The 24,157-nt window shown below is 48.1% G+C and overlaps 1 protein-coding gene across 8 annotated transcripts in view; it reads left to right on the forward strand.

The window, feature by feature from the left end:
- The first annotated feature begins 12,370 nt into the window (after positions 1 to 12,370).
- Positions 12,371 to 24,157, forward strand: part of pcm1 (pericentriolar material 1) — a 313,048-nt gene continuing 301,261 nt past the window's right edge. For 5 of the 8 annotated variants that reach the window (XM_072496879.1, XM_072496880.1, XM_072496881.1 and 2 more), the window contains exons 1-2: positions 12,371 to 12,394; positions 13,762 to 13,866. In XM_072496879.1, the coding sequence (XP_072352980.1) occupies positions 12,386 to 12,394; positions 13,762 to 13,866 (114 nt within the window). In that variant the 5' untranslated portion in view covers positions 12,371 to 12,385. Of the gene's footprint in view, positions 12,522 to 12,771; positions 12,880 to 13,642; positions 13,664 to 13,761; positions 13,867 to 24,157 lie in introns of those variants that run through there. The other 3 variants (XM_072496882.1, XM_072496883.1, XM_072496884.1) reach the window with 3 other exon arrangements.

Here is a 24,157-nt window from a genome sequence, read left to right on the forward strand (position 1 = left end):
GAAGGACGATTTGAACTTGGGGGCTTTACTTTATAGTCCCCAGGGGCTTCCCGCCCTTCGGGGCGGACCCCGTACCTGGTTCCAAGTGATTGGACTACTTTCCGATCACTTGGATCGATTTCTCCAATGCTGGAGTGGTTCCCTGATCGCTGGGCGGTCCCTAAGTGTCAGTTGGCCTTCCTTTGTCTTGGCTCGTGCTGGCGCCGAGGGGTCTGGCTTGGCTTTGTTTACCTTAACTCTTGACATTGTGCCTGGGAGTCGCACATTACTATGCAGATGGCTGCTGGTTTCGGTGCTGTCTGGTTGTTTTGCAGGTTCCAATACACATGATTTCTGTATTTGCTAGTCTTTGCCTGTGTTGGCTGAATTTCCCTTCAGCCTTTGCGGTTCTCCATTTTAAGTCGGGAAGTGGTCAACTCAGGTGGCTACACTGTAAGACAGCACTCGGAGCAGTCCTGTCCAGCGTCTCAAGCGAGCAGTGACCTCGGTCTCCAGTTCCTCCCAGTTAGCCGGCCAGGAGTAGAAGAGGCTGGTCCTGCTCCAGGTGATAGGCCTGAGCTCCTCTGGGAGGGGGTCCAGGAGTCCGGAACATTTGGCCCAGTTGACCCTGGCAGAGGACGTGGTGAGGTACACAGCCTGGCACTCTTGCATCTTCCGCAGGTCAGCAGGGCCGGTGAACACGAGGAGCACGTGATCATTGTAAGCTGAAAGAACCACCTCAATGCCCGGCCTGCACAGAAGCAGTCCCGACAGCCTCCTCCGCAGGAGGCGCAGGAAAGGCCCCATGCGAATAGAATAAAGAATCCTCAGCCAAAGCGAAGGGGCGCCGTCAGGAACCCGTTAACCTTAACGAGACATGCGGGGCGACCTGCTGGAATTCTTGATGTGCTAATGGTGACTATGGGTGATTCCTGATTCCTTTTTGTCATTTGTTTATGTTAACATACGGCTAATGTTTGTGGTTTGGTGCGAGGATGGGATCGTTGTTATTGATATGGGGATTGACATTACATTCGTTACTGATTATTGTTTATTGTTGGGTGTAAATTTGGGAGAAAATGTGAAAGAGGAGAATTAAAATATATATTTTTTAAAAACCTTAACGAGACACGCTGCGGCAGTATACAGAAGTCGGATCCGGACGACAAATTGCGCCCCAAACACGAATGCTTGCAGAGTCCCAAATAAATATTTGTGATCCACCCAGTCAAACGCCTTCTCCTGATCAAGGGTCAGGAAGGCACTCGACAAACCACCCCTCTGGGAATGATGGACCAGGTCCTGGACCAGATGGATGTTGTCGTGGATCGTTACGCCCGGGACCGCGTAGGACTGGTCAGGGTGGATCATGTGGTCTTTGTTTACCTTAACTGTTGACATTGTGCCTGGGAATCGCACATTACTATGTAGATGGCTGCTGGTTTCGGTGCTGTCTGGTTGTTTTGCAACGTGTTTACGTTGCCTTGGCAAAAATCTTGTAATCCGTGCTGAGGAGGGAGACCGGACGCCAGTTTTTAAGATGGTGGAGATCCCCCCTCTTTGGCAGCAGGATAATGGTGGCTCTGCGCAATGAGAGGGGCATCTCCCCAATTGCGATACATTCCCCCAGGACTCCTGCATTGTCACGCCCCAGTACGCCCTGAAGAACTCCACTGTCAGCCCGACTAAGCCTGGGGTTTTGCCCTGGACAGGCCGTCAAGGGTGGCGGTTAGCTCCCCCAGGCTTATAGGAGTATCAAGCCTCCGACGCCCTCCGGGCCGACCTGCGGCAGGTCCTCCCACAAAACTCTGTAAGCATCCTCGCTAGATGGATCCGGAAAGTGGGGGCTGTAGAAGTTCTGACGGGGCTGGTTTAGCACACTGGGCTAAATAGCTGGCTTTTTAAACAGACCAAGGGAGGCCAGCAGCACTGTTCAATTCCCGTACCAGCCTCCCCGAACAGGCGCCAGAATGTGGTGACTAGGAGCTTTTCACAGTAACTTCATTTGTAGCCTACTTGTGACAATAAGCGATTTTCATTTCATTTTTCATTTTCAATTTGGGCTCGAATCTCCTCCGGATACGAGACGAGGGACCCGTCGTTGGCCAACAGTGTAAGGAGCTGCTGACGGATACCCGCCTTTTTTCCAGTGAGTAGAAGGGGGAGTCGCGGTCCATGTCTGTGAGGATCTAGAATGCAACCTCACACACGCCCCGGGAACCAACAAGTTGCTGGTCCCGCAGCGCGCCCTTCCAGCCGCAGGGCCGGGTCCTCATCGGGCTGACCAAGACGTGATGCCAGGTCGAGCACCTCCTTCTCCAACTCTTCGACCCTGGATTTCTGCCTATTTCTCGACCCAATCGCATACTCCTGACAGAAAGTACGCACCTGTGTCTTGCCCACGTCCCACCATAGCCTCAAGGAGGAGAAGCCTCTCTGCTTCCTTTTCCAGCCGGTCCAGAAGTGATGAAACACTCCACGAACCGCTCGTCCTCTAGCAGCAGGTTGTTCAAATGCCAGTATGCGGATCGCGACTGAGCGCGAGACAGGGCGAGCTCCACCCACACCAGATGGCAGTCCGAGCATAGCACCTGCTGCACAGAGGCGTCAGGACACGAGACAGGTTTGCCCTTGGAATGTAGAGGTGCTCGATTCTGGACCCTCCAACCCCAGGCCTCGCAAAAGTGAAGATGCTGGAGTCAGGATGGAGAGTCTGCCAGAACTCCACCAAGTCAAAGAACCTGACCAGGTTCCTTAACTTCACCACCGCACGAGAACTGCACTGGGTACCAAGGCGGTCCTTTGTCCCGAGGGTGCAATTAAAATCCATCCCTTGGGGACAATTGGTGCCAAGATGAGTGGACATTTGTTCGAAGAAAGTCGTCTGCTGCTGACCAGCCTGAAGGAGTGTAGACATTCACAAAGTGAAGTACCTCGACCCCCTTGCGGACCGTACGGTGCAGCAACTGGCTTGGCACTGGATCCTTGACCCCCCAAGATCACCGGCTGAAAATGGGGGGCCAACAAGATAGCCACCCCGCCTAAACGTGAGGTGAGGTGACTCATGTAGACCCCCTCACCACTCCAGGAGCCATGTGGCTTTGTCTCCCGGAGCGGTGTGGGTTTCTTGCAGGAAGCACGGTGCATACTTCCCGTCCCGGAGGACCGAGAAGTTCTGGAACCAGTGGAGCGCGTCCCTGCTGCCGTTAATGTTGAGGCTGGCTATGGTCACCTCCATGTCAATAGTAAAGTGCTACCTTCACTTTATCAGTGCTTGGAAGGAGCAGAGGAGGGCGGGCCCCTCTGCTCCCTCAGGAGTCCGGTAAGGAAAGATGTTTGCCAGCGCTGCTCAGAGGCTACCATTTCTTCAAAATGGGGACAAATTGTCCATCAAGCTTTGGATCACATCTTCATAAGGTACAGCAGTGTCACAGAAGGAAAGAAAAGAAAGTAAATCCTGAACTTTTGTGAGACGTGTTGTCCCATGTGCTCAAAGATCTGTAGGTTGAGAATCAACGTTTAAGGCACATGAAGACCCAAGGCAGAAATTCACAATGCTGAGATGTCATCCTCAAATCAAGGATTAGCTGATGACGATGGTGTGATCTGCACCAGGTCTGTCGACAGATTCCTGGTTCTGACAATTTTTCAAAATGACAGACTATTTTGCATGTGTGGACTTCCGGTTGCCGCACATTTCGGCAGCTCCCGCGATAACAGACTTTTGGGCTCTCCAGAGGAGCCCCAACGGAACTTTTTTGATTTAATCCCGTGTCGGAAAGTGAAGTAAGGTCCCCCCTTATGTAGTATGGCCGAGATTAGCGGTGGAGCGGCGGGAAAAGAGGCTCTGGAGCAGCGGCAGAAACGAGGGGGAAAAAGGAAGATGGCGGAGGGTGGAGATCGAGCAGCATGGGGGCCGGACCAGCAGGAGTTCCTTAAGCGCTGTGTGGAGGAGCTCAAAAAGGAGGTGCTGGCGATCGAAGGACTGAAGGAAACCCAGAAGGCCCAGGCGGTGGAGCTTTGTGAGGTGAGAGATAAAACAAATGAGAATGAGGACGGGATCCTGGGCCTGGCGGTAAAAATGGAGGCGCACGAGGCGGTGCACAGGAGGTGGGCCGAGAGATTCGAGGTCCTGGAGAACAGGTCAAGGAGGAAGAATCTCCAGATTCTGGGTCTCCCCGAAGGAGTGGAGGGAGCTGATGCTGGGGCGTATGTGAGTACGATGCTCCATTCGCTGATGGGTGCGGAGGCCTCTCCGAGCCCCCTGGAGCTGGAAGGGGCTCACCGGGTCCTGGCGAGGAGACCCAAGGCTGATGAGCCGCCAAGGGCGATAGTGGCAAGGTTCCATCGCTTCGTGGACAAAGAAAGTGTTCTGGGATGGGCCAAGAAGGTGCGGAGCAGTAGATGGGAGAATGTGGTGATCCGAGTTTACCAGGATTGGAGCGCGGAGGTGGCAAGGAGGAGAGCTGGCTTCAGCCGGGCCAAGGCGGTGCTGCACAAAAAAAGTCAGGTTCGGCATGCTGCAGCCTGCGCGACTGTGGGTCACTTATCAGGACCGACACCATTATTTTGAAATGCCAGAAGAGGCTTGGACCTTTATTCAGACGGAAAAATTAAACTCGAATTGAGGGGATGTGGTTGTGGGGGAGATGTTGGCTGTATACGGGGTTGTAAATATGGGTAAAGATTACTTCATGGGTGGGACGATGGATGGGGATGTGGGTAGAGTTCTGGTTAAAATTCCCCTTTTCTTTTTTCTGTAGGCAAGATGATGGGGAATGTGGGCGTCGGTGCTGGAAGGAGGTGAGACTCGGGGATGAGGGAACTGGGATAATGGCCGCAACAGGAGCTGCGCCATAGGGGGCGGGGCTGGCTCAGGAAAGAACGGGCTTTTTCCCACGCTAAAAGGGGGGAGGGGGTGGAGGAAGGCAAGGAGGAGGAGAGACTCCCACACGGGGGAGATCAACAGGAAGCCGTGGTCAGCAGAAGTCAGCTGACTCACGGAAGTAATATGGGGGAGCAAAAGTGCTAGATGCGGATATAGCGGGGAGGGAAGGGGGGAGGGGGGACGACATAGGGTTGCTGATGCACTGTCCGAGGGGGAACTGAAAATGGAAGAGGTGGTCAGGACGGGGGTTCCCCGCCTGGGGGACTGGAGAGTGCGGGAGGCGCGAGCACGGGACTGGCCTAAGATAAGAGATGGCTAGTCGGCGGGGGTGGGGTGGGGGGGGTAGCCCCCCAATCTGGCTGATCACGTGGAACGTGAGAGGCCTAAATGGGCCGGTTAAGAGGGCCCGAGTGTTCACGCACCTAAAGGGACTGGAGGCAGAGGTGGTCATGCTTCAGGAGACACATCTGAGGTGGCAGGTCAGGTTAAGGAAGGGATGGATAGGACAGGTGTTCCATTCGGGGCTGGATGCGAAAAATAGAGGGGTGGCAATATTGGTGGGGAAGCGGATGTCGTTTGAGGCCAAGAACATAGTAGCGGACAATGGAGGCCGATACGTGATGGTGAGCGGTAGGTTGCAGGGGACGGAGGTGGTACTGGTGAATGTATATGCCCCGAACTGGGACGATGCTGGATTCATGAAACAGATGTTGGGGCATATTTTAGACTTGGAGGTTGGGAGCTTGATAATGGGTGGGGATTTTAACACGGTGCTAGACCCAGCATTAGATCATTCCAGATCTAGGACGGGGAAGAGGCCGGCTGCGGCCAAGGTGCTGAGGGGGTTTATGGACCAGATGGGGGGAGTAGATCCGTGGAGATTTGCCAGGCCTTTGGCCAGAGAATTTTCTTTTTTCTCCCACGTACATAAGGCCTACTCCCGGATAGATTTTTTTGTTCTGGGCAGGGCATTGATCCCGAAAGTGGAGGGAACGGAGTATTCGGCCATAGCCATTTCAGACCATGCCCCGCATTGGGTGGAGCTAGAGCTGGGAGGAGGAGAGGGACCGACGCCCATTGTGGCGGTTGGATGTGGGACTGCTGGCAGACGAGGAAGTGTGTGGGAGGGTGTGGGGGTGCATCGAAAGGTATCTGGAGGCCAACGACAACGGGGAGGTGCAGGTGGCAGTAGTATGGGAGGTGCTGAAGGCGGTGGTTAGGGGAGAGTTCATCTCCATCAGGGCTCATAGGGTGAAGAGTGAGGGCAGGGAAAGGGAGAGGTTAGTGGGGGAGATTTTAAGGAGATATGCAGAGGTCCCTGATGAGGGAATACTCAGGGAGAGACAAAATCTCCAGACGGAGTTCGACCTGTTGACCACAGGGAAGGCAGTGGCACAGTGGAGGAAGGCACAGGGGGCGATATATGAATACGGGGAGAAGGCGAGTCAGATGCTGGCACATCAGCTCCGTAAGAGGATGGCAGCGAGGGAAATAGGTGGAGTCAAGGATGGCAGGGGAACTACGGTGCGGAGAAAGTGAATGAGGCATTCAAGGCCTTTTACGAGGAACTGTATAGGTCCCAGCCACCAGGGGGAAAAGAGGGGATGCGACGATTCTTGGACCAACTGAGGTTCCCGAGGGTGGAGGAGCAGGAGGTGGCTGGTTTCGGGGCGCCAATTGGGGTGGAGGAGCTGGTTAAAGGACTGGGAGCATGCAGGCAGGGAAGGCCCCGGGGCCAGATGGGTTCCCGGTGGAGTTTTATAGGAAGTATGTAGACCTGTTAGCCCCGTTGCTGGTTAGGACCTTCAATGAAGCAAGGGAGGGGGGGGACACTGCCCCCGACAATGTTGGATGCGACGATCTCTTTGATCTTGAAGTGGGATAAGGACCCACTGCAATGTGGGTCGTATAGACCAATCTCGCTCCTCAATGTAGATGCTAAGTTGCTGGCAAAAATGTTGGCTATGAGGATTGTGTCCCAGGGGTGATTCATGAGGACCAGACAAATTCGTAAAGGGCAGGCAGCTAAATACTAATGTGCGAAGGCTCCTAAATGTGAAAATGATGCCATCGGTGGAGGGAGAGGCGGAGATAGTGGCAGCCATGGATGGGGAGAAGGCCTTTGACCGAGTGGAGTGGGAGTATCTCTGGGAAGTGTTGAGGAGGTTTGGGTTCGGGTTTATTAGTTGGGTTAAGCTCCTGTATAGAGCCCCGGTGGCGAGTGTCGTCACGAACCGGCGGAGGTCGGAGTATTTCCGGCTGTATCGAGGGATGAGGCAGGGGTGCCCCGTCTCCTCTGCTGTTTGCATTAGCAATTGAACCTTTGGCCATAGCGTTAAGGGAGTCGGGGAAATGGAAGGGGGTGGTTCGAGGGGGAGAGGAACATCGAGTGTCACTGTACGCAGATGACCTGTTGCTGTATGTGGCAGATCCAGTGGAGGGGATGGTTGAGGTCATGCAGATCCTCAGGGAGTTTGGAGACTTTTCGGGCTATAAGCTCAATGTGGGAAAGAGCGAGCTCTTTGTGGTGCATCCGGGGGATCAGGGAAGAGGGATAGATGACCTACCGTTGAGAAAGGCGGAAAGGAGCTTTCGATACTTGGGGATTCAGGTAGCTAGGAGCTGGGGGGCACTGCACAAACTCAATTTGACGCGGCTGGTGGAACAGATGGAGGAGGATTTTAAAAAGTGGGACATGTTGCCACTCTCGCTGGCGGGCAGGGTACAGTCGATTAAAATGGTGGTCCTCCCGAGGTTTCTTTTTGTTTTTCAATGCCTCCCAATTGTGATTACCAAGGCCTTCTTTAAGAGGGTAAGCAGGAGCATTATGGGATTTGTGTGGGCGAGTAAGACCCCAAGGGTAAGGAGGGGGTTCCTAGAGGGTAGCAGAGATAGAGGGCTGGGGGCAGGTCTGGTGGAGACGGCACAGGGGTGCGATGGGAGCCTCGGTGTGGTCCCCGATCAGAGATAACCATCGGTTTGTCCCAGGAAGGATGGATGGGGGTTTCAGAGCTGGCATCGGGCAGGGATTAGAAGAATGGGGGACCTGTTCATCGATGGGACGTTTGCGAGCTTAGGGGCGTTGGAGGAGAAATTTGGACTACCCCCGGGAAATGCTTTCAGGTATATGCAAGTGAGGGAGTTTGTAAGGCGGCAAGTGAGGGAATTCCCGCTGCTCCCGGCACAGGGGATTCAAGACAGGGTGATTTTGGGCGTATGGGTCGGAGAGGGCAAGGTGTCGGCGATATACCAGGAGATGAAAGAAGAGGGGGAGGCTTTGGAGAGAAGCTAAAAGGTAAATGGGAAGAGGAGCTAGGGGAGGAGATTGAGGGGCTGTGGTCTGACGCCCTAATTAGGGTTAATTCCTCTTCCTCGTGTGCCAGGCTTAGCCTGATACAGTTTAAGGTAGTTCACAGAGCGCATATGACGGGGGCGAGGCTGAGTAGGTTCTTTGGGGTGGAGGACAGATGTGGGAGGTGCTCAGGAAGTCCGGCAAACCATGTCCATATGTTTTGGTCATGCCCGGCACTGGGGGGGTTCTGGAGGGGAGTTGCGGGAACAGTATTTAAGGTGGTGAAAGTCCGGGTCAAGCCAAGCTGGGGGCTAGCACTATTTGTAGTAGTGGACGAGCCGGGAGTGCAGGAGGCGAAAGAGGCCGGTATTCTGGCCTTTGCATCCCTAGTAGCCCGGCGAAGGATCTTGTTAATGTGGAAAGAGGCAAAGCCCCCCAGCGTTGAAGCCTGGATAAATGATATGGCAGGGTTTATCAAATTGGAGCGGATAAAGTTTGCCTTGAGAGGGTCTGCGCAGGGGTTTTACAGGCGGTGGCAGCCGTTCCTGGACTATCTCGCGGAGTGGTAGATGAAGGTCGGACAGCAGCAACAGCAACCCGGGGGGGGGGGGGGGACATTGTTTGTGTGTGTGTGTGTGGGGGGGGGAAAAGGGGGCGGAGGAGGGAGGGAGGGGGAAGGTTTTTTTTCTGGGGGGCATTTGAGCAAGGAAACACATGAACGATCCGGAAAACTGATATGTACGGGAGGAATCCAATCCAATGTACAAAGCTCTGTATCCTATTGACTTGCCATGTTCATGTCTTGCTTTGCGAGCTTTCTTTCTTTTTGTAACGGGGGGGGGGGGTTGTTTGTATGGTTGAAAATTTTGTTGAAAAATTCTTAATAAATTTATTTTAAAAAAAAATATATATTTTGCATGTGTGTCTTCAACAGAGTCAGAGTTTTCGGAGAGTGGTTGATTGCTGAAGACGAGTCACCTGGCTGAAGAAGACCTTGAACTGTGACTGAAATACAAAACAACCTAATCTTTCAGGTAATGTCTGCAATTTTAATGCAAGCCTTTTTTTCTAAATCATTTTTCATCTTTAAAAGAAAAACATCAAGGTGAGAAATATCAATGGCACGGAACATCAAGCATTCCAAATTCAGATGGAGCATAATGCAATTTTCTCCGTGTCCCAAATATCTAATATCATTGAGTAATCCCCTCTGTACTAGTACTCCACTACTCTTGCCAATATTGCAATTGTTTTGTGCATCAAACATCTGGATTCTGTGTGAAGATTGTGACCTCAACCACTGGTTGAAGTCATATTCATCAATACGCTCCCGCCATCATTCCCACAAGCAATATTTCATTCAAATTTCTGACTGTTCAAAATGTTCTCCGTAAACAGAGCAGGACTTTGGAAGAACAAATATATAACTGCCACTGAGATTGTACTAACACACAATGGTAGTTCTGTAATTGTGTAAATTTCAGACTTTGACAACAAGGAATGTACATAGTATTTTAAAATATTTATTGCAAGAATTTCCAGCAGTATGGGGAATTCCGAGTGAGTACAATTTTGTCACTGGTGGTAATGAAAGTGAAGGATTCAGAAGAGCACACAAGCAACAATTTTCTGATATCCTCACTGATGTCTTGTCAAGACCAAATGCAGTCTTCAGATGAGATTTGGTTTGATTTAGATTTATTGTCACGTGTACCGAGGTACAGTGAAAAGTATAGTACTGCGTACGGTCCAGGCAGATCATTCCATACATGAAAAAACACAGGACATACATAAATACACAACGTAAATATATAGACATAGGGTGAGGGTGAGGCATACAGAGTACAGTGCTACTCAATAGAGATGCGTAGACATCAGTCTGTCCATAAGAGGGTCATTCAGGAGTCTGGTAATAGCGGGGAAGAAGCTGTTTTTGAATCTGTTAGTGTGTGTTGTCAGACTTTTGTATCTCACACCCGATGGAAGAGGTTGGGAGAATAACCCGGGTGGGAGAGGTCTTTGATTATGCTGCCCGATTTTCCAAGGCAGCTGGATGTGTCGACAGAGTCAATGGATGTGAGGTGGGTTTGCATGATGAGTTGTATTCCAGACTCTCTGATGTTTCTTACGGTCTTGGGCCAAGCAGTTGCCAAAGCAGGCTGTGATGTAGCCAGATAGGATGCTTTCTATGGTGCATCTGTAAAAATTGGTAAGAGCCAACGTGGGCATACCAAACTTCCTTAGCTTCCAGAGGACGTCTAGGCACTGTTGAGGTTTACTGGTTGGGTTAGTGGGTGGTTGATAGGGTTAGAGGGTGGAAAACGTTGCATTTAAGTGCGTAATGTAACATAGGTGATTGCATTCCTAAATAGCACAGGGCTATCAGAGATTTTCCTGCCAGGTACAATGCAGTCCTGATCAGGGTGAAAAACTCTATGGCAGACTTGACCCAATTGCTGATGACTTCAGGCAGAATTTTGTAATCCACGCTAATCGGTGAAATAGACCATCAATTTTTGATATTCTGCTTCTCCCAATTTGGCTGGTAGATAAGGGTGATACTTTTCCTCGTGGACTCTGACATGCTGCTGGAAGGAAGCATACCCTCATACACCTCCAATCGGTCTGAACTGATCCAGTTACACAGAGTCGAATACAACTCGGCCAGTAAATTGTCGCTTTCGAGGGTTTTATCCCGAAGGACCGGACACCCTTCGTTAGCACGTACAGAGTGAGTATTTTGTTCAGATTCTCCTGTGTAGTCAGCTAAGACTTATGTGAAAAGAGATCTGTCATCTGTGGGCTTTGTGTCAGAGAGTTTGGCATAAAATGATTTGTGTCACTGCTTTTCATAGTCTCCCTAATGGTGCACCACTTGGCTTGGAGATCGAGCGTTGGTCTTCACAAGCCCAGCACCAAGGCCAGAGCCAGCACAAAAACAACAATCATCATAAGCTTCAATACCAACAGGGTGAAAACCTGAAGCCGATGCTGTGAATCCCCCCAAAAATAAAACTCATTTCACACTTATCCTGTGGGAGCCATCCAATCGCTTCCCTGCAAGGTTTCAAATGATTGTCCAGGCTTCTGTTAGATGACCTAACGCATCTTCCCTTGCCTCCCATCAGAATTCTGTCGGGACCATTCCGTCCATGATAACCTGGTCTATGGCTCTATCACTCCCAACACTTTATCCCCTTCCACATACCTTCCCATGCAACTGGAGGTGTAACACTTGCCCTTTTATCTCCTCCCCATCCAAGGTCAAAAACACTGCTTCCAGGTGAAGTGGCAATTCAGTTACATTTCTTTCAATTTAGTCCACCGCATTCACTGCTCACAATGTGGTCTCCTCGACATTAGGGGACAGGATTCAGACAGGGTCGTCATCAAGTGTAACACCTTAGCTCAGTCCGCAACAATGAGCGTGGGCTTCCTATTGCTCACCGTTTCAATTCACCATCTTGATTTCATGCCTACATTTTTTGTCCTTGGCCTCCTACAATGCCCCAGTGAAGCCCAACGTAAACTAGAGGAACAGCATTTCATCATTTGATTAGGGACTTTACAGACTTCTGGACTTAACATTGAGTTCAACAAATTCAAACCATGGACTCTGTCCTCCATTTTAATTGTTCTACCCACACCACTCCTGCCCAAAGTTCCAGTCTGAATGCGATTCTCATGTTTTGCTTTCAAGAGTTGATCCTTGTTCTGCTATTAGCACATTTTGCAATCTGACCTATAAGCCACCATTAGTAACTGCTTTCGTCTTTAACATTATTTACCACTTCCTTGGTCTTGTATCCATGGCATCGTCGTATTTATATCTCTCCTGACGTCCAATCTATCCTTGACCTTCTATTCTGCTCCACCCCCACCTGTCAACAGCATAAAATCCATCACACCCACCCCACCTCCCCGCAGCTCGGAAGAAGCCATGTGGGCTCGAAACGTTAACCCTGTCGCCCTCTCTCCACAGATGCTGCTGGACCGATTGAGTTTTTCCAGCATTATCCGTTTTCATTTCCGTCTCCTTCAGGCTGTCCTGGAAATCAGATGCCTTCTCTCCGGGCGAGAGATTCAAAACCAGCGGCCCTGCGCGGAGAACTTCCGAGGCTGAACTCTGACCTGTGAACCGGATGTGGGGGGAGGGTCGGTCACTGTCGGCGGAGGGAGCGCGGTTTGTTGTGCCCTGCGGCCGCGTCATTTCCGGTCCCATCGCTATGGTTTCGGTAACGGCTCCGGCGGCACTCAGGGACGGTTTGGCGGGAGAGCGCGTTCCAGCCCGCGAGACGGGGTTCCGTTACTGAGCCTCCCCCACCCCCTCCCCGCCTTGCTTCCCCTCCCCCACTCGGCAAGGTGAGCGGCCGCTTCTGTAAACACTGCTGCTGCACAACCGAGTGAGCGGCGGGCCGGTGGCGTGGGGAAGGGGCTGTTCAGGTGCGGGTCGGGTCTTCGGTTGACGGCCTTCCGTTGGCGCCCGGCTGGACTCCGGTTCCAACCCCCCCCCCCCCCCCCCCCCGCCCGGTTGCTCGGGCGACCGACCCACTGAATCTGGCGGTTTGCATTCTCCTCTCGATTAGTCTGAATCTGGCTTGAGATTCTGGGGATTTTTGTTCAGTTTTTGAAGATTTTAGCTGGATAATTCTGCTCTGCTCTCCGCTGGACGTTGGCCGTTTCGGCAGCGAAATAAATCCCCTTCACAAAACTGTAAAGGGTGAGAAATGCAGATGTGGTCTGGAGGCTCCTGTTAGTGTTTCGCCGACCCTGACCTACCGAACTGGGAATTAAATAAAAACGGAAAATGCTTGATAAACTCGGCAACACCTGTGGCGAGATAAACCGAGTTAACATTTTTTTATTCTACAGACTTGATCATTTCGACTCGAAACGTGACCTCTGTTTCTCCCTCCACAGATGCTGCCAGACCCACTTAGTATATCCAGCATTTTCTGTTTATATTTCAGATTTTCTAGATTCTGCAGTATTTTACTTTAATTAAACTGGAAATTAAGTTGCTTCTAGTTAGTTAGTTGTAATTTGTTTGTCCACTCCTGGTTGCCAATTATTTTTCATTGGTAACCCTGCAGGAATAGATTGTCCAATGGAAGAAGCATAATAAGAAAGAACTTTCACCGTTCTCAACCTCCGATTGTCCTAACTTAACTTGACGCTGTTGTGATTTAGTAGTGTGGTGGTGAATTTGCAAACTGCAAAGTCTGGTAAACAGCAATATGATAAATTAAGTAAGACCTTTTCAGTGTGAGTTGAGGGCTAAATGTTGGTGGTTCTTTGTATAGTGTCTTGTGATGTTTTAGATCTAGCAGGCATCTTGTGCCACATTTTAACAGATACGACAGGATAGCACTGGCCATATTTTGTGTTCACGTCCCTGGAACGGGACTTAAATCTTCAGACTCAGGTGGGAATATGACCATTGACCAAGGCTAACGCCTATAGAGGGATCAATTAAATTGTGTACTACAACACAGGCACCTTTTGTGAGGATGTTTTAAATTACATAATTAAAATATAAGCTATGTTCTTCAAATGTTTTATAATAAAATCCCACAAACTCTCTTGTCTCTACTAATTGAAGATGGCAACTGGTGGTGACCCTTCGTTTGAGGAACGTATTGAAGATCAAGACTTGTCCAACTGTGCTGTGAATAATGGAAGTCTGGATGATCAGCTTAATAACCGGGTAAGACATAAAGATTCCAGTTGAATTAAGGGGCTTATAACATGGGTTTATGTCAATTCAGTGAAACTAGGGAATTGTAGTAGAAGTTCTACAACATTGGATATTTTTTCCTTGTGTGAAATTCCTGCTGATCCAGTGAAAGACTGACATCTGTCAAGACTCACGTCAGGTAATTTTCTTTTGGATGAATCACTTTGTTTGTTTCCCATGTTTTGTTTCCTTGTGATTTTAAAAACTGGGAGATGTTAGGATATTGGGTAGGGGTTAACAGCCTGAGGGTAAAACTGTCAGCATTGATTCAGAGGTATAATCCACACCTGGCCTGAGTTACATTGATCCCATTCAGATTTAAACTTGTTAATGGGAATAAACCGGATACCACTGTTCAGCCAGGGTGATTCACACAAGATTCATTGCCCTTCGCCGACACTCTTGTCTGACCAGCCATTAGCCCATTATGGAATCTGATGGCCTCTTTTGTTCGTAAATTTAAGGTTTTTTATAGCATATCCCTGTTCTTTTGTGTGGACAGGAGTGGGTGATCAAAAGTCCAGATAGCAATGATGAGTTCAGTTCTGGCTATGTCTGGACAGAACCATTATTTGAAGGGCTGGGTGGAGCTCCGAGAGATAAAAGAATCCTGTTGGAACGTGGGGGGGGCAGATGGATTCGGAGAATGATTGAGAGAGGCAATGAAAAAACTGCCACAGAGACAGGCTTTTGGACAGGGTCTGAAAGAGCCTCACTATCAGCAAGAAATATGTTCTGTACTGTAAGTATCATTTTTGCTTTCCTGTGTCAGTGGCATTGAAAGCTGTATATTAATTTTACGTGCTGTTTGAAAAAGAAATATTCAAGGCATTTGACAAATATACACAGAATATCAGAAGAACAACACCTCAACCCTCCGATGCCCCTGACACCAACTCCCCGCCACATCCCGCCATCCCTATTTTAAGCCACCCACTCCGGCTGACCCCTCAATTCTTGAAGGAATCAAATGGTTTTCATCTCCGGGCGAATCCCTCTACCGAACCCTGCAGAGCGAACTTAACCGTTTCCAACCTCCGGAATTCTGCCAGGTTGCTCACCCACACCCCAGCTTTCGGTGTTCCGAGTCCCGTCATCCCGACAAAATCCGTCTCTGGGCTATCGGAGGCAAAGGTCAATACATGGCACCCCCCTCCCCGGCAAAGAACTTGCTGATCCTCGTCACCATGATGTGGGCACTATGCGCCATTTTAAACTGGATGAGGCTTTTACCTCGCACACGTCGAGGACGCGTTCACCCTCAGCAAGGCCTCAGCCCACCTCTCCATCAGTTTTTTATAAATATCCAACACCTTCCCCTCCCCGATTTCATCCTCGGCCAACAGCTCGTCTTGCAATACTGGAGGTGGCAGCCCTGGGAAGGACGGCATCTCCGTACGAAATTCCAAACCTGCAGGTACCTAAAACCATTTCCCTTGGACAACTCATAAAATTCCTCCAACTCATCGAGCCCTGCAAATTTGCCCCCTGTAAACAAGTCTCTGAAGTACTACAACCCCACTTGTTGTCACCCCCGGAATCTCGCGTCCAGCTCCGCTGGCATGAACTTATGGTTGCGCAAGTTGGTGCCCACAATAACATACCTTCCAACCCTAAGTGCTGACTATACTTCCCCCACACCTCAAAGCAGACATCACTGGGCTTGCGGCGTACCTGGCCGGCGGGAACAGCAAAGGCGCCAACAACAATGTTCTGAAACACGTTCCCCTAATGATGCCGCATCCACCCGCCCCAGATCAACCTCTCCTCTACAGCCCATTTTACTCACAATTGCAATATTTGTCGCACAATAATTATCAAATTCGGCGACGCCAGCACCCACTCCCCTGCCCCCATTCAAAAAAAGCCCACAGCACTCGCCGGGCCTTCCCTGCCCACACAAACCCCGAAATCTGCTCATTGACTTTACTGAAAAATGACTGGGGACAAATTTAGGGAGTTTCTAAAACACAAACAGAAACCTAGGCAGCACTGTTATTTACATTGTCTGCGCCCACCCAGCCAGCGACAAAGGCAAAACGTCCCACCTGTTAAAATCAGCCTTCATCCCCTCCAATTGAGCCAAGTTCAATCAATGCAGTTTGTCATGTGAGAGTGCCTTTAAGAAATGGGTGTTCTAAATGGGTGTGAATATAAGTATCTGTAGTGAGAGTACCTTTTAAGAAATGGGTGTTTATTACTGCAGTGATGTCAGAGAGTGGGTGGAGCTGGTCTGTCTGTCAGGTTTTTACTTTCGTTTTAGGCTGTTTGCTGCAGGGTGTGTTTTAGTTTCGTTTTCAGAGCTGGATAGCTGCAGTCACAGCCAGAAGGTGTATGAATCTCTCTCTGTAATCTGAAGACTGTAAATCGATCCTGGTGATTTAAAACTAGTAACAGTAGTGACTTTAACCTGATATGCTTCTGGTAAAAGGTGTTTTAAGTCATATGGATGTTAAAAGGAAAGCTTAAAGGATTACTTCGTGTTGTCGTCTTTGGGGGTTGTATTTGAATTAATGGTTGCTAAGATGTTCACTATGTTTCAAAAAGGTTAACTTGAGTTCATAGAATAAACATTTAAAAAATACTTTGCCATTTCTGCTGTACCACACTTGTAGAGTGGGCCGTGTGCTCACCATACCACAATCTAGTGAAATTTGTGGGTCAGGTGAACTCCAAGATACGCTTTGGGGTTCTCTAAACCCTGGCCCATAACAATTGGGGGCTCGAGGGGGATAAAAGTCTATCTATTGGATTTGCTTCATGAACTTAAAGACAGTGAGGGGTGAGCATATTGTGGTTGCTTTTCAGTATTTTAGTTTAAGTGGGGAGTGTGTTGTGGACAATGGCTCTTTCAGAGGCTCAGAAGTTTTTGGGGGTGGAGACGGTCACACGCAGTACCTTACGGACAGAGATTAAAAGGAGACTGTTAGATTTGGCAAAAACATTGCAGTTAACATTACCTGACAAAATGCGAAAAGGTGAGGTCATTACGGCGGTGGCAAAGCATTTAAAGTTGTCTGAGTTACAGTTTGACTCATTGGAAATAGCAAAAATTCAATTGCAAATTAAACAAATGGAACACGAGAAAGAATTAAAGCAGCTTGAATACGAAACAGAGAGGGGAAAAAGAAAGGGAGAGAGAGGGGAAAAAGAAAGGGAGAGAGAGGGGAAAAAGAAAGGGAGAGAGAGGGGAAAAAGAAAGGGAGAGAGAGGGGAAAAAGAAAGGGGGAGAGAGAGGGGAAAAAGAAAGGGGGAGAGAGAGGGGAAAAAGAAAGGGAGAGAGAGGGGAAAAAGAAAGGGAGAGAGAGGGGAAAAAGAAAGGGAGAGAGAGGGGAAAAAGAAAGGGAGAGAGAGGGGAAAAAGAAAGGGAGAGAGAGGGGAAAAAGAAAGGGAGAGAGAGGGGAAAAAGAAAGGGAGAGAGAGGGGAAAAAGAAAGGGAGAGAGAGGGGAAAAAGAAAGGGAGAGAGAGGGGAAAAAGAAAGGGAGAGAGAGGGGAAAAAGAAAGGGAGAGAGAGGGGAAAAAGAAAGGGAGAGAGAGGGGAAAAAGAAAGGGAGAGAGAGGGGAAAAAGAAAGGGAGAGAGAGGGGAAAAAGAAAGGGAGAGAGAGGGGAAAAAGAAAGGGAGAGAGAGGGGAAAAAGAAAGGGAGAGAGAGGGGAAAAAGAAAGGGAGAGAGAGGGGAAAAAGAAAGGGAGAGAGAGGGGAAAAAGAAAGGGAGAGAGAGGGGAAAAAGAAAGGGAGAGAGAGGGGAAAAAGAAAGGGAGAGAGAGGGGAAAAAGAAAGGGAGAGAGAGGGGAAAAAGAAAGGGGGAAGAGAGGGGAAAAAGAAAGGGAGAGAGAGGGGAAAAAGAAAGGGAGAGAGAGGGGAAAAAGAAAGGGAGAGAGGGGAAAAAGAAAGGGAGAGAGGGGAAAAAGAAAGGGAGAGAGGGGAAAAAGAAAGGGAGAGAGAGGAAAAAGAAAGGGAGAGAGAGGAAAAAGAAAGGGAGAGAGAGGACAAAGAAAGAGAGAGAGGACAAAGAAAGAGAGAGAGGACAAAGAAAGAGAGAGAGGACAAAGAAAGAGAGAGAGGACAAAGAAAGAGAGAGAGGACAAAGAAAGAGAGAGAGGACAAAGAAAGAGAGAGAGGACAAAGAAAGAGAGAGAGGACAAAGAAAGAGAGAGAGGACAAAGAAAGAGAGAGAGGACAAAGAAAGAGAGAGAGGACAAAGAAAGAGAGAGAGGACAAAGAAAGAGAGAGAGGACAAAGAAAGAGAGAGAGGACAAAGAAAGAGAGAGAGGACAAAGAAAGAGAGAGAGGACAAAGAAAGAGAGAGAGGACAAAGAAAGAGAGAGAGGACAAAGAAAGAGAGAGAGGACAAAGAAAGAGAGAGAGGACAAAGAAAGAGAGAGAGGACAAAGAAAGAGAGAGAGGACAAAGAAAGAGAGAGAGGACAAAGAAAGAGAGAGAGGACAAAGAAAGAGAGAGAGGACAAAGAAAGAGAGAGAGGACAAAGAAAGAGAGAGAGGACAAAGAAAAACAGAAAGAATAGCTCAAGCAGAAGAAAAAGAAAGGGAGATACAGATCAGGGATAAAGATAAAGCGAGAGTTTGAACTTCAGAAAATGGCCATGAAACATGACAGTCAGTTAAAATTGGCAGGCATACAGGGAAACGTACAATTGGATGATCGTGATGAGGGTAGTGAGAAAGATCGTCAGTGAAGGCTTTGTGGGAATTTATTTAAATATGTCCAAGCATTGCCAAGATTTGACGAGAAGGAGGTGGAAGCCTTTTTCATTTAATTTGAGAAGGTAGCTAAACAAATGACCACAGGACATGTGGGTATTACTGATTCAAACAAAGCTGATAGATAGGGCTAGTGAAGTATTTGCATCACTACCGGAGGAGGTATCTGAGACGTATGAGGAGGTGAAAAAATCCATCTTAGATGCTTATGAACTGCCTGAAGCCGACAGACAAAGGTTTAGAAATTTAAGGAAAGAATTTGGTCAAACATACATGGGAGTTTGAAAGGATCAAACAGAGTAATTTTGATAGGTGGATAAGGGCTTTCATAGATTATCATAGAATTTACAGTGCAGAAGGAGGCTATTCGGCCCATCGAGTCTGCACCGGCTCTTGGAAAGAGCACCCTACCCAAGGTCAACACCTCCACCCTATCCCCATAACCCAGTAACCCCACGCAACACTAAAGGCAATTTTGGACACTAAGGGCAATTTATCATGGCCAATCCACCTAGCCTGCACATCTTTGGACCGTGGGAGGAAACCGGAGCACCCGGAGGAAACACACACACACACGGGGAGGATGTGCAGACTCCGCACAGACAGTGACCCAAGCCGGAATCGAACCTGGGACCCTGGAGCTGTGAAGCAATTGTGCTATCCACTATGCTACCCTGCTTTGAAAATAGACAAAACGTATGAAGCTCGCGGAGAAATTATACTTTTGGAGGAGTTTAAAAATTCAATTCCTGATGTAGTGAGAATTCATGTGGAAGAGCAGAGGGTTAAAACTGCGAGATTAGCAGCAGAAATGGCAGATGATTATGAATTAGTTCACAAATCAAAGCTTGGTTTCCGACATCAGTTTCAGCCTGTGAGGGATAGAAACTGGGGACATGAGAAATACTCAAGTGGTAAAGGTAAAGGTGATCTGATGGGAGACAATAAAGAGAGTGTACCTCAGATTAAAACAGAAATCCAGGAGGGTGGAAAAGAAATGAAAAGTTTCAAATATTTTCACTGTAATAAACTAGGCCATGTAAAGTCAGTGTTGGTGGTTGAAGAAAAGCACTGGGCAGGCTGATGTGGTAAAACAGGATAAGACAGTGGGGTTTGTTAAAGTGGTAAAGGAAAGCCCAAGTGAAGCGAAGGAGGTGCAAAAGATTGTACAGCCTGATCAAGAGATGATCGATAAGAAGGTGCCAGATCTCTTGAAAGAATTTACTTGTGTGGGTAAAGTTTACTTGTGTATCAGGAGGAGCAGGTAAAGAAGTCACAATTTTTAAGAGATACGGGAGCTAGTCAATCTTAAATGGTAAGAGATGAGGAGTTATGTAGTTTGGGAAGAATGTTGCCAGAAAAGGTAGTAATATGTGGAATTCGGGGTGAGAGGAGGAGTGTTCCATTATATAAGGTAAGGTTGGAAAGTCCAGTGAAGAGTGGTGAAGTGGTAGTAGGAGTAATAGAGAAACTATCTTGTCCAGGAATACAGTTTATCTTGGGTAATGATATAGCTGGATCGCAGGTAGGAGTGATGTCGACTGGTTGACAAACCAGTGGAAAATAAGACAACTGAAGTGTTGAAGGACTAATATCCTGGGGTTTTTCCGGATTGTGTAGTAACAAGGTCGCAAAGTCACAGGTTAAGACGAGGCGAAATCAAAGAGTGACGATGAAGTTGAAGTGCAATTATCAGAAACGATTTTTGATTAGATGGTTGAAAAAGAACAAGTGGAGGATGAGGCGGATATTTTTAGATCAGGAAAATTGGCGGAGTTACAACAAAAACATAGAAATAAAACGCATGTCTCAGAAAGCATATATGGAAGAGGAACCTGCGTGTATACCAGTGTTGTTACCGTAAAAGTGATGTCTTGATGAGAAAATGGAGACGTTTACCTATGCAGGCCGATGAAAAATGGGCAGAAGTTCATCAAGTAGTGTTGCCGGTAGGGTATAGAAAGGAGGTGTTGCGAGTTGCACATGAGGTACCAGTGGGAGGCCATTTGGGAATAAGGAAAACTCAAGCTAAAATCCAGAAACATTTTTATTGGCCTGGACTACATAAAGATGTAGTTAAATTTTGTCAATCATGTCACACATGTCAAGTGATAGGGAAACCTCAAGCAGTGATAAAACCAGCGCCCTTAATGTCCATTCCAGCATTTGAGGAAACTTTTACTAGGGTCCTAATTGATTGTGTAGGACCGCTTCCTAAAATGAAAAGTGGGAATCAATATCTTTTGACTATAACGGATGTGTCTACTAGGTTTCCAGAGGCCATTCCAGTACGTAATATTACAGCTAAAAAGATTGTGGAGGAGTTACTTAAATTCTTTGCTAGATACGGATTACCCACAGAAATACAATCGGATCAAGGATCAAATTTAACCTCCAAGGTTATTCAAGTTATGGATAGCTTAGGAATAAAACAATTTAAATCAACTGCTTACCATCCAGAATCGCAGGGAGCGTTAGAAAGGTGGCATCAGACATTAAAGACAATGTTGAGGGCTTATTGTCATGATTATCCAGAGGATTAGGATAAAGATTAGGATAAAGGAATTCCATTCGTACTGTTTGCAATTCGGAATGCACCGAATGAGTCAACCAAATTTAGTCCTTTTGAACTCATTTTTGGTCATGAAGTAAGAGGACCACTTGAATTGATTAAGGAAAAATTTGCGAGTGAGAAATTGGACATTACATTATTAGAACATAGAACATTACAGCGCAGTACAGGCCCTTCGGCCCTCGATGTTGCGCTGACCTGTGAAACCACTCTAAAACCCATCTACACTATTCTCTTATCGTCCACATGTCTATCCAATGACCATTTGAATGCCCTTAGTGTTGGCGAGTCCACTACTGTTGCAGGCAGGGCATTCCAGGCCCGTACTACTCTCTGAGTAAAGAACCTACCTCTGACATCTGTCTTATATCTATCTCCCCTCAATTTAAAGCTGTGTCCCCTCGTGCTAGACATCACCATCCGAGGAAAAAGGCTCTCATCGTCCACCCAATCCAATCTTCTGATCATCTTGTATGCCTCAATTAAGTCACCTCTTAACCTTCTCTCTAACGAAAACAGCCTCAAGTCCCTCAGCCTTTCCTCATAAGATCTTCCCTCCATACCAGGCAACATCCTGGTAAATCTCCTCTGCACCCTTTCCAATGTTTCCACATCCTTCCTGTAATGCGGCAACCAGAACTGCACGCAATACTCCAAATGCGGCCGCACCAAAGTTTTGTACAGCTGCAACATGACTTCATGGCTCCGAAACTCAATCCCTCTACCAATAAAAGCTAACACGCCGTCCGCCTTCTTAACAACCCTCTCAACATGGGTGGCAACTTTCAGGGATCTATGTACATGGACACCGAGATCTCTTTGCTCATCCACACTACCAAGAACCTTACCATTAGCCCAGTACTCTGTATTCCTGTTACTCCTTCCAAAATGAATCACCTCACACTTTTCTGCATTAAACTTCATTTGCCATTTCTCAGCCCAGCTCTGCAGCTTATCTATGTCCCTCTGTAACCTGCAACATCCTTCCGCACTGTCCACAACTCCACTGACTTTAGTGTCACCTGCAACTCTACTCACCCATCCTTCTACGCCCTCCTCCAGGTCATTTATAAAAATAACAAACCGCAGTGGCCCCAAAACAGATCCTTGTGGTTCACCACTAGTAACTGAACTCCAGGCTGAACATTTCGCATCAACCACCACCCTCTTGTCTTCTAACAGCTAGCCAATTTCTGATCCAAACCGCTAACTCATCCTGAATCCCATGCCTCCGTATTTTCTGCAATAGCCTACCGTGGGGAACCTTATCAAACGCTTTACTGAAATGCATATACACCACATCAACTGCTTTACCCTCGTCCACCTGTTTGGTCACCTTCTCAAAAAACTCAATAAGGTTTGTGAGGCACGACCTACCCTTCACAAAACCGTGTTGACTATGTCTAATTAAATTATTCCTTTCTAGATGATTATAAATCCTATCTCTTATAATCCTTTCCAAGACTTTGCCCACAACAGAAGTAAGGCTCACTGGTCTATAGTTACCGGGGTTGTCTCTACTCCCCTTCTTGAACAAGGGGACAACATTTGCTATCCTCCAGTCTTCTGGCACTATTCCTGTAGACAATAATGACATAAAGATCAAAGCCAAAGGCTCTGCAATCTCTTCCCTACCTTCCCAGAGAATCCTAGGATAAATCCCATCCGGCCCAGGGGACTTATCTATTTTCACACTTTCCAGAATTGCTAACACCTTATGAACCTCAAACCCGTCTAGTCTAGTAGCCTATATCTCAGTATTCTCCTCGACAACATTGTCTTTTTTCTGTGTGAATACTGACGAAAAATATTCATTTAGCGCCTCTCCTATCTCCTCAGACTCCACGCACGACCTCCCACTACTGTCCTTGACTGGCCCTACTCTTACCCTAGTCATCCTTTTAATCCTGACATACCTATAGAAAGGTTTAGGGTTTTCTTGATCCGACCTGCCAAGGACTTCTCATGTCCCCTCCTGGCTCTTCTTAGCTCTCTCTCTAGGTCCTTCCTGGCTAACTTATAACTCTCAAGCGCCCTAACTGAACCTTCATGTCTCATCTTTACATAAGCCTCCTCCTTCCCCTTGACAAGTGATTCAACTACTTTAGTAAACCACGGTTCCCTTGCTCGACCACTTCCTCCCTGCCTGACAGGTACACACTTATCAAGGACATGCAGTAGCTGTTCCTTGAACAAGTTGCACATTTCAGTTGTGCCCATCCCCTGCAGTTTCCTTCCCCATCCTATGCACCCGAAGTCTTGCTTAATCGCATCATAATTGCCTTTCCCCCAGCTATAACTCTTGCCCTGTGGTATATACCTATCCCTTTTCATCACTAAAGTAAACGTAACTGAATTGTGGTCACTATCACCAAAGTGCTCATCTACCTCCAAATCTTTTTTTTTTTTATTCTCCTCCATTTTCACATTTTCTCCCACATTTACATCCATCAACAATAAACAATAATCAGCAAGATATGTCAGTCCCCATAATAACAACAACGATCCCATCTACCCACCAACCTGCATGTTTACATAAACAAATGACAAAAATAAATCAGGGATTACCCGTAGTCACCCTTAATCTTACACAGCTCCCCACACCAGGCCTCCAGCTCCTCCCGTCCACTGCCTCTTGTAAAACTCCTCCCCCTACCCTTGGTTCCTTCCCCCCCCAACTTTCCACCCCGGCTAGACCACTCGGACCCTGTTCTGCCAGGCTCCGATGGCCGCAGCCCCTTCCCCCACCTCATTCCCGTTCACTGCTGGCACACACCGGCCTGCGTGGAGGCCCCTGCCCGGGTCCCTTTCCCACTTGCGCGGCCCCAGGGAAGCCCAAAGATCCCCTTTTAGCACACAAACACCACCTATCCACCTACACCCCAAAGAACTCTCATTTTGAGTGAAAGTCCTGTCCCTTCCCTCGTCCAAATATATACCACCTTGGCTCCTTTAATCTCTACACCC

The sequence above is a fragment of the Scyliorhinus torazame genome, chromosome 3, assembly GCF_047496885.1.
Source record: "Scyliorhinus torazame isolate Kashiwa2021f chromosome 3, sScyTor2.1, whole genome shotgun sequence".
Classification (NCBI taxonomy): Eukaryota; Metazoa; Chordata; class Chondrichthyes; order Carcharhiniformes; family Scyliorhinidae; genus Scyliorhinus; species Scyliorhinus torazame.